This window comes from Lottia gigantea, assembly GCF_000327385.1.
Source record: "Lottia gigantea unplaced genomic scaffold LOTGIsca_2, whole genome shotgun sequence".
Classification (NCBI taxonomy): Eukaryota; Metazoa; Mollusca; class Gastropoda; family Lottiidae; genus Lottia; species Lottia gigantea.
Window position 1 is genome coordinate 6,712,815 of NW_008708400.1, and position 11,361 is coordinate 6,724,175.

The 11,361-nt window shown below is 33.4% G+C and overlaps 1 protein-coding gene across 1 annotated transcript; it reads right to left on the minus strand.

Moving 5' to 3' along the window:
* Nucleotides 1-224: 224 nt before the first annotated feature.
* LOTGIDRAFT_153075 (hypothetical protein) lies at nucleotides 225-10,754 on the minus strand (the record flags this gene model as incomplete). The annotated part of the gene is made up of 14 exons (XM_009053556.1): nucleotides 225-263; nucleotides 647-733; nucleotides 962-1,057; nucleotides 1,406-1,513; nucleotides 1,982-2,047; nucleotides 2,304-2,401; nucleotides 2,625-2,740; nucleotides 3,098-3,228; nucleotides 3,513-3,653; nucleotides 4,003-4,198; nucleotides 6,709-6,797; nucleotides 7,175-7,305; nucleotides 7,580-10,231; nucleotides 10,634-10,754. The coding sequence occupies 14 exons, from the start codon at nucleotides 10,752-10,754 to the stop codon at nucleotides 225-227; spliced, it is 4,071 nt and encodes a 1,356-aa protein (XP_009051804.1).
* Nucleotides 10,755-11,361: the final 607 nt, after the last annotated feature.

Here is an 11,361-nt window from a genome sequence, read left to right on the forward strand (position 1 = left end):
TTGATTTCTTAAAAAAAACATCACATATAATATAAAATTATTCCAGCTAGCTTCTAATTGGTTGGATGAATATTGCCGCTAGTTTGTGATTGGTTGATTCGAAAAGATTGGTTTTTCTGGACAACACAGTTGCATCACAGTAATGGCACTACTAATTTATATATTATAATTTACCCATTGTCTTGAGGTTCATATTAAAAGCACTATTTTCAATAACTTATTCTTCATCCTTTTTCCAACAATTCTTTTAAATCTTGAAATATCTACAATGGAAATTACCAAATTTTTCCAAATTAATTGAATTTATATACAAAATAAATAAACCTTTTATCCACAAATTATACAATTCAATATGTTGTAAAGCAGAAATAAGATGTATTTTGAGAGACAACATTGGGCAGATAGCCTTCCAATCTCTCTTTCTTCTGAAATCTTTTGTTAATGTGGTCTTATATCTTAAATGAGTCTTTCTTTTACAAATCTGGTCTTAGGTGAAATGGATTTTATACTTTTAAATTGATAAAATCATATACAAACATATTTCAGATATAAAATCTATCAGATGATTTCGAAAAATTTCTCTCATATTTTCACTCAAAGCAAACTTATACAACAATAAAAATACACAAATAAAACTGATACTTACTTTTAAAACCCAAGCTCTATTTTGTAAACATTGATCTAATATATGTTCATTACTAATATTAGGTTCTCCTTCACGAATTATTCGAATCTGAAATACAACAGGTAATATCAAATCATTGATCACATAAAAACACACTTCCATGTCAGTACTTCTGAATCACTGACAGGGACAGAAATCTCAAGATATCATTTTGAACTACAAATGGAAAAGACTAAAATATGTCAGGTTAGCGAATCTTTCAAATGAATCCATCAATCAACTACTAAAACTAATGCAATATTATCAAAATTATAATTTGAAAATGAGATTGCTTACCTTTGCTAGGCACCTTTGGTAAAGAAGATATTTAAAATGGTAGAGGCTATGGTATAATCCAGCATATTGGGAGGCCAATTTACCAATCATAAATACCTAACAATAGAAAATTGGATAAATAAATTAACTAACAGATGAAAAATAATGAATGAATGAATGAATTAAAATAATGAATGAACAAATCAAAAATAAAATGAACAAATGAATGAATGATTGAAAGCACAAACATTAGTTTACTCAGCCATATTCACTAAATTTCTGTTTCTCATCTATATCTTGTGCTGTTGCAAGATGTTATTGATATAATACATTTAAAAAAAATTGAATTTGTTCTGCTTTACATTTCCTATATTTGATGTAGGTTCAAATACAGTGAACTGATACAACAGGGGCAAGAATTTAGGACTTGAAGTCACATTAATTTTTATATTCTAGGCTACTTACATTAGAAGCTTCTGTGTTTTCTGGTATAGATTTGAGTAAGAATCTATCATAGGGCTGTCCTTGCAAATGAAGTGATTTGACTGTAGGGGGATTAGAATTCTCACATGCCTGTAGAACAGAAAATATTTATATTACATTGCGGTGAAAGACATATATTACAATTATATATTGGATTATATACAGAAAGATTGATTCTTCTTCAAAATATTTAACCACATCTGATATCATTATGACCCAATAAACTCTATTAAAAACCCTCATAATGATTGACCAAAGCTACATGACCTGCATGATAACACATTGATAACTTCCCCATAAAGATAACAAGATCTACATTTCTTAATTAAATAGTATGTCTTTATCTGTGACAATTGAAAGTCAAACCCAAACATTTAATCTCCAGAGACAAACATCAGCCAAGTGAGAAAGTGCTTAGTAGCTTTTTCAGATATCACAGCTTCCCTATGATATAGAGCTCAATTTAACACAGAACTATGCAAAAATGATGAGTTCGATACAACAGTGCAGAAATTATGGTAAATGTCAAGTTAAATAGAATATATTCCACTTCCTTACCTGACAAGATTGTTTTAAATTGGGACGATCTCGTTCTTTTATAGACGGTCTGGATTTTAAACAGTCCTATAAAATAAATACATAAATTAATTACTATTTTTAAATTCAGAATATCCATTGAACAATATGACAAAACCTGATAACTGGTGCCTTTTATCCAACAGATTAGTATGAGTATGAGTATTTTTTAATTCATTTTACTTTCAAGTCTATAAAAAATTCATCCAATCAAATATTCTTTTATGGACATTGCATTGAACTCAATTCAAGAGTAAAAAAATCATAATAAGACATAACATTCAAAACAGAAATATATTAGTACCTTAAAATCTGGTTTCCATTTAATTTTTTTATCAATCTCTTCCAGTTTTCTATCTATAAGTTTATCAACTGTATCTAAAGGTCCCAGGTAAAAATGTTCTGAAAATAAATGTTCAAATTAAATAAATAAAACATTCAGAAAATAAAAGTGAAGGAATTGAGATTCACAAGAATTTAATCAAATAAATATATACAAGAATATTTAAATTCTTATTGCAATTGTTAAAAATTAAGAAATTAATGTAAAATTATATTGTTTCTGCAACTTACATACATGAATATTCCAATGTAAACGAAAATCTAAACAAAGCTGGAAACAAACCTTTAGAATCTTTGATGGCTCGTAAGAAACTGGGTTCAAGAGCCTGACTGAGAAATATTTGTAAATAAACATTGAATGAATCAACTAGTGGGTCTTCTTCATACATATTCTCTAAACTAAAACAAAAATTATATTAAACATTAACAAAATAAACATATCAACTCAATCCTCATATTAGATATAAGTATACCATTATTTGAATACATGGCTCTATCATTAAACAATTGTTGACTCAAGAAGCATCAGACAATGTGCTGTTTACTTCATAGAAATATTTTGAGGAGATGGTTGTATATATTTGCAAGCTTTAATTGATGTCAAAACAATGTCATTAGATGGTTTTTGTCCCAGAAGCCTTTCCATACATCACAGGCTGTAGTGCACAGATAAAACTTCCTTATAAGGAAGACACTGTTTACGTTCCCCCAACATTAGTCTAACAGAAGATATAAGAGAAGTAGAGTAGTTCTAACCTGCCATCAGAGGGTGGTGTTGGTTTATATTCATCTAAAACTTCTACCACTGTTTTATCACTTTTCTCTGTTATCACTTTAACACGAATTGGTATAAACTGGTTCTTCATGATAGGCATCCATCTTGTATACTGTAGGATAGAAATGAAATGAAATGGGGTTTAATGTCGTTCTTTTCTGTACCTGATTTGTCTAACAAAGACAACCAATGCAATGCAGTGTGTTATGATGGAAATTTTAAAAACTGTTATCGAATCTTTACATGCATCAGTATATATGCAATCTGACAGTGTTCTTGGAAAGTATTCCATGTCTCACTAGCGATATCTTTAACAGTTTGTATCGTAGACTGGAAATGACCTGAGAGAAGCCACTGAAATCTTTAATACGATCATAGTGTATAAACAAATCTTACTGTATATTCTGATTTATGTCGTATTGTGCCATCTTCTGGGAAATTTTCAAACTTATGTATCATTCCACCCTGTTCTATCCTCCATATTGGATATGTTTCATAATTATTCAAATCTTTTTTCTCAATGATAAATCTTCCAACCTGAAAATAAACATCATTTCATATCAGTTAACGATGTAATCAAGAGAAAATCACATAAAGTAAGTGGCCTGTGAAAAGTGAAAAAATTTCCAATAACCCTATGTAATTCAAACCTAATTTTTTATAACAGATCTTTACTTCTTCTTCTTGACAAATTTTGTAATCCCTTTGATCTATTCAATATCTGCTACAAACAGATACAATGCTAGAGGGATACCAAATAAAAACTGGGACTAATTCTTTAGACTGCCAACTGGTTTCCCTCTGGTGCATTAAAACTAATTTTAAATCCTGATTAATCCTAAACCAGGCTAGAAAAGAATCAGAATGTTTTGGACCATCTACTGACCTGAAAACATTCCTCCTCACTTTCTGTAGCATTCTCATCTGGTACCCTAGAGTTACTTTTACTTGATTGTGATTTGATTGGTGGTTTTGATTTATGACCTTGGTCTGACCTTGAAGGAATTGTGGGAGCTTCCTGGAAACTGTCACTTGAATAGGATGAATCATGTTTCTTACGGCTCTTATGTGATGAACTTCTCCTGTAAAATAAATTGAATCACACATAAAAAGCGTTTTTATAATTTATTATCAAAGATATGATACTGATATTGTTCTGAAACATTCTGAAATGTTCTTATATACCTCTACATTACTTAGATATATTCTACAAGATAAAAAAAACTTAGATATATCACCGACAACATGTGGTTTTATACTGATTTTGCATCTTTTTATTTGAAATTGATACACTTCCCACCCGGAAATTCTATGTACTCTTCCTGGTGTTGATTATAGGATACAAATAAAATAAAAGCCATAAAACAAAAATCAGTCAAATAGTTGACAAGATGAATTGACATCTGCTTCAGCATGAAACAACATCTGCTTCAAATATAAACTAAATATCAACTATGAAGATTGTATAGATAATGATATCTAGACAAATATTTCATTGTATATTTACTACATATCACAGTATGGTGAAATATTAGATCTCAGACATATAACTAATGATCTAACAGTTTAATCTCATTATGATTCCAAATCAAGAACCAAAAATATATATCAGTATTTGTTACAAGGGTAATATAAGATTTCAGTACAGTAATACCTAGTCTTCAAGGGTGGTATAAGATTTCAGTACAATAATACCTAGTCTAAAAGGGTAATATAAGATTTCAGTACAGTAATACCTAGTCTTCAAGGGTAATATAAGATTTCAGTACAGTAATACCTAGTCTTCAAGGGTAATATAAGATTTCAGTACAGTAATACCTAGTCTTCAAGGGTCATATAAGATTTCGGTACAGTAATACCTAGTCTTCAAGGGTAATATAAGATTTCAGTACAGTAATACCTAGTCTTCAAGGGTAATATAAGATTTCAGTACAGTAATACCTAGTCTTCAAGGGTGGTATAAGATTTCAGTACAGTAATACCTAGTCTTCAAGGGTAATATAAGATTTCAGTACAGTAATACCTAGTCTTCAAGGGTGGTATAAGATTTCGGTACAGTAATACCTAGTCTACAAGGGTAATATAAGATTTCAGTACAGTAATACCTAGTCTACAAGGGTAATATAAGATTTCAGTACAGTAGTACCTAGTCTACAAGGGTAATATAAGACTTCAGTACAGTAATACCTAGTCTTCAAGGGTGGTATAAGATTTCAGTACAGTAATACCTAGTCTTCAAGGGTAATATAAGATTTCAGTACAGTAATACCTAGTCTTCAAGGGTAATATAAGATTTCAGTACAGTAATACCTTGTCTTCAAGGGTAATATAAGATTTCAGTACAGTAATACCTAGTCTACAAGGGTAATATAAGATTTCAGTACAGTAATACCTAGTCTACAAGGGTAATATAAGATTTCGGTACAGTAATATCTAGTCTTCAAAGGTAATATAAGATTTCAGTAGAGTAATACCTAGTCTTCAAGGGTAATATAAGATTTCAGTACAGTAATACCTAGTCTTCAAGGGTAATATAAGACATCAGTACAGTAATACCTAGTCTTCAAGGGAGGTATAAAATTTCCGTACAGTAATACCTAGTCTTCAAGGGTGGTCATAAAACTATGACATTTTGTTTCAATTATTCAAAATTAATTCATAAAGAAATTAAAATTAATAATGAGAATATTGACTTCCTTGATGAAGATAGGTTTAATATGCTGGAATCTAAATGATTAATTATATACAGTCGAGTAACCTTATTTTGTGGAAACCTATTATTCGTGGATTTTCGGAAATGATTAATAATTTACGTGAGCGACCTTGCGCGACCTCCGCATTAGTTTGTTTTGATAAACATGGGTTTTCTGTACAATGTCAGCTAGTAGAATGAATCCAGTAGTTTCAAGCAAGGTAAAATGTATTAATGTATACTTTGACAAATACAAAATGGCGGATTTCACTTATTACCAAACGTCACCATTTTATATCGGCCGAATTTCCTTATAATCCCGAGTGGTAATCGGAATTCCAAGTGTCGTCTGCTAGAATATAATCCAACGAATGAAGTCACGTGATCAACTAGCGGATTCTGTGTCAGCAGAAAATTTCTATGGAACACAAAGTGGACCATATTCTTATGTTGTTTCAGTGACTTTTAGCAATAAATCACGCTTATTTTGTCTTATTTTGTCAGTCACTATTTTTTTTTAAATTGTGGTTCTTTGAAGGAATTGTCACTAGTTATAATGAATTGATATTAAAGATAAATACTAAGAGAAGTTAATTATACCACCCGGTATCCATACAACGTGTTTTTCTAGACTTATTTATAGATCAAACATTGTACACGAAAATGGGTGATGCATCCTGCCGCCGTTCCTGAGTTGGTTGCTCATGAAATATGGGTCAAATTGAAGGATTCATTAAGAAATTCGAAATAAACCAATTTCTATTATTTTGTAGAATATCTGAGGAAACATCTAAGACATAAAAAATTTTTTTCGTTTTTTTAACTTTGACGAAATCCGGTGTTGAATCCTTATATCCACGAAAATAGGTTACACCACTGTATGACTATAAATAAACTTACTGTTTACTGCGACCACTACCACTTCTCTGTCTATCACGTTTCTTTCTTGGTTTAATCTCACCCAAATCTTCACTCTGATCTTTTAAATCCTGAAAAGTGCCAAATACATTTAAGAATTTTTTGGTAAAAGAAGGATAACTACAAAACTCATGTTGGTAAGTCTGAATCAATTCAAGAGTCTAATGGATTTGTAAAATTTGAGATTCACTACAATAAGAGCCATATTAGCCCTATAAAAAATCAGCTTTCAACCCCTATCAACTAGCCTGGCTGAAAGAAGATCTCCTCTAAGGGGTTAATAACTTGGTTCTTAAGGTATGAAATATTCTGATTCTGATAATGTTATGAGCATATAGCTTTTGTTACCACTTAGCAGTTTTGGTACATGCAATTTCAACTCCTTTTATGTCTCCCTTGCCATGTACGCACTGAACACTGTAAGGATATATAAAGATAATTAACTCACCAGAGCAAAAGGTGTCCAGGCAGGATCAGCATCAGAATCATAATCAACAGTTGGCATTGCTCGACCTTTTTTAGCAAAAGGCACATATTCTGGTTCTGAATCTCCTGATACACTTGTATCATCTGTTCCTTCTGTAAATACAACATGAATTTCATAATTTTGTGTAACATTACAGAACATTAACTTATGGTATACTAATCCTGAGTTTATATACAAATATATTCATCATTTTACTTTAACAACACAACTTTATGGTACCGTAACTCTTCTTCTAAAAGTTTTTTTACACACAATGTTTTATCCAGTGAAAATGACAATGTAAGTATCATGGTATGATAGAGATTTGGATGTGATATAAGCATTCTGATCAAAAGGGCTTCCCTCAAAAAAACTAAATCAACTTACTCTTTTTTGTAGAATTCTTCTCAATCGCCTTGTCTTTAGCTTTTCTGGAGATTAATGTTCTTGGTGTATCAACTTCCACATCAACTGGGGCATACGGATCCACAGCAACACTATAGTCTTTACCAAAACTACGTTTCTTAGGTTTGGGGGGCTTCGAAGTTTTAGAGGGGAGGGTTTGAATTAATTTCTTTTTGATCACTAAAGGTGGTACCTTTTTCGTACTTTGTTTTTGTTTTTTCACAGTATATTCAGCACTAAAAGTAGAATCGTTTTCACTATCACTTAAGAGATCATCGACAACTTTGGACATTTTTGAATCACTGTCATCGTCCTCAGAGAAAGAGACACGTGACGATACCTTCGGTTCTGGTTTTCTCACAACTTTAGGCCTTGGCGGTTCCGGAATATATTTTGGTAATTGCGGTTTTTTATGGGGAGCATTGTTCACACTGGACAGAGTTTCTGGTTTTTTACCTTTTACAAAGTTTATGAACGATTCATTGAAGGCATTTTGAGGTCGCGACACTTTAGGTTTTGTTTGAACTGGGGTCGGATTGGGTTGGGTTGTTGGCGGAGGACGAGAAAAGCATGCCAACTCATCATCCATCTCTACAGGTATTGTACAGGTTAACTTTGATTCTTGTGAACGATACTTCTTGGACATATCTTGTTCAAGAAGAGAGGTGAATGTCGATTGGTCAATAGTTCCAAGATGCATCTGATTTGCTACTTCCACTGCAGTCATACCAGGATGCATGCCATAATGGCCACCAGTAAATCCAGAAATGTCCAGCATGTAATTCTCACGATCTACAGCCATTCCACTAGTAAAATTTTCAATATCTGGTTCTGCATGACTATTCAGGTCGTCCAGGAAGGTGGAGCCACTGTAACCATTCACATCAAACTGATTCTGATTATTTGACAGCTCATTCTCAGAAAACATTCCAGAGCCGGCCATCATAGAAGCAGGATCTCCTCGGAACATCCTCTGACTCACTTCATGTGCCTGACGTGACAGCATGTTGGCTTCCATCATTTGATTGACAGGTAGATGTGATTGGGGAGTAGAATTGAGTAATGGAGAAACTCCAGGATGACTTGAATGTGTCGAAATATTCTGAATTTGCTCGGGAGCTGAAGATGTATGCATTGTATTATGGGAACTGTCTTGAACTGATGACATTGAATTATGCCGACTCATTGCGTCCTCCAAAATACTAGGTATCCTGTGCATCGAAGATAACTCTTCTCCAAGGGGTGATCCCAGAATTCCTGGCATTGGTCGTATTGGTGATAAAGGAGTGTCGTTGTTACTCCGTGAATTTGGAGGTTGGGGAAATTGAGGCTGATTAAGGTTACCAGGTGTGCTGCGATTCATTGATGATGCAAACTGCTCTTGAGGCATGTATTGAGGTGTTGACTCGATTTTCTTCTTTTTTGGTTTGCGACTTTTTGGCTTAGTGGTTGAATCTGGTACTGCTTGAATTGGATTTGGTGTTGGCGTGTAAGTTGTACTAGGGATAGAGGTCTGTGGACTATTCATTGAAATAGGAGCTTGTGGACTCCCAACACTGATAGGTGACTGCTGCATTGGACTCGGATTGGATTTCCCATTCTGGATGTTTGAAGACTTCTGCATTGGTATATTTGGTATTGAACCCATATTGGGTAGCGGGCTGTTGACAACAGGGCGATCATTTCTAGAATTGATATGCTGAATCAAGCTGGATTCTTTAGCCATTCTTTTGTTGAGTTTCTCAATGGCTTGCTCGTTCATCATCAAATCTTTCCGACTTGATGATCGAGATTTGTCCAAAGCTGATCCAATGCTTTTCAAGTCTGATAAGGACACTGTGTTGAAGAGTCCAGATGACTGATGAGGTGGAGAATGACTGACAGGGGTTACTGGGCTGACAGGATCATAGTTCATGTCAGGTTGCAGATGAGATGAGTAGTTGTTAGAAGATATGTTGGAATACCCTGTAGAACCATAAATGGGCGTAGAATGGGATGATAGGTCCTCGACTTCTTGACTTCGAGATCGTGGATTACTGGTTGAAATGTATGATGATGAAGAAGATTGGGAGTGACTTGACACTGTGGTTTTCGTAGATTTTGGGGAAAAGAAATCATCTTGAGGAAATGGATTCCTTGAGCTGGCTGATCTGTTGCTGGAACCAGAACTGTGAGCAGGAGGTGGAGCAGGCTGTGACGATTGGGCTGCTGAAAATGGGGGCGAGAGATCAGTGAAGGGCACAAAATTAGACAATCCCCATTTGGATTCCAGGGCATCCTGAACTGCCTGAGAAGATGCAAACGATGCAATCTGTTCCTTTTCACTTGGAAAATATGATGATTTACTACTAGCATTGGGCAATCCAGAAGATGAGGTTGTAGGTGTACCAGCTGAATATCGCGATCCAGTGTATCCAACTCCTGGACTTTCAAACGCAAAAGGTCCAGATGCTGACGTGATAGGCTTATATGGAGATTGTCCAGTAAAATTAGCAGCTTGTAAAGTATTCATGGGGTCGAAAAATTGGGGAACTGTATTATGCACAGGGTGTCCATGGTACGGTCCTGGTAATCCTGCCAATGACCGTGAAGATAATCCAGAATGGGCCGGTATTCCAGCTGTTAATCCTAGCCCTGAAATATACGATATATTTTCATTTCAGTCATACGGAACTGAACATTGATAAAGCCATTACTGATATTTGCTACAATACCATATTCATAGTAAGCTTATATTTCGATTAATACTGAGCTCAGTAATTTTCAGTTCCTATTATAAAGCTTAGAGAGTTTATTATTAGATCACCCATTTAGGTATTTAAATAAAAATGAGCTAATTTCTATAAGAAAGTAATTTCAACATATTAAGATATTTACTTGTAGATTGATAAATAAAAATCTAAATTTTTTAATTTATTTTTATCAGATTTTTCTTACTTCAAAACTTTAACTTTAAAAATGTCTCATTCACATGAAAATTGAAAGCTGCAATCAGACATAAAACTAAAAACAGAGAAATCCATAACTAATCCTTACCTGATGTTATAGTGGCTTGGTCTAGAATAGGAAAATTGAGTCCAGGATGAGAGGTCGGGATCCCACTGGGTCCCAGACGTCCATATCCAGCATTATAATTAGCCCAATGATTGGGATCCATGGCTGATGAGATTAATCTACACTATATGATTTCAAACATTGAGTTGGTTTTTATGTCTTGATATATGTAGATAAAATTTATAAAAATTAACTCAACATCTCCAACTGTAAAATACAACAAAAAAATGGTTATTTATATCAAGGTACAACTATGGCTGAATTCATAATTTGAAAGTCATCCAAATCCAAATAATAATAATTGCAATGAAATATATGATATATGCATACCAGTACATATAAACTAATAATACAAGGACACAACAGCAAATTTCACTTTTCACAAACACATCTCTTAACCATTTAACCAAACCAATAAAAATTAATTAGACAATCAGACAATAACTCTGAGTTTTATCAAAATCCAATCAAAATTGTTGTCTCTATGTCACATTCACAGGTCTAACATAGGCATACCATTCATTAAAATCTAATAGTACGAAACAATAGTATTCTTCCACATACATGTCAATTCTGGTGTATTTAGGTAAAATCAAAGGGAAACAACTAAAATGTGACGTATTAAAAAAACAAGATCAAACCGATCCGAGACCTATCATACTTCATACCAGGTTTCAACAAATCCTATAAAACTGTAGTTCTGATCCCAT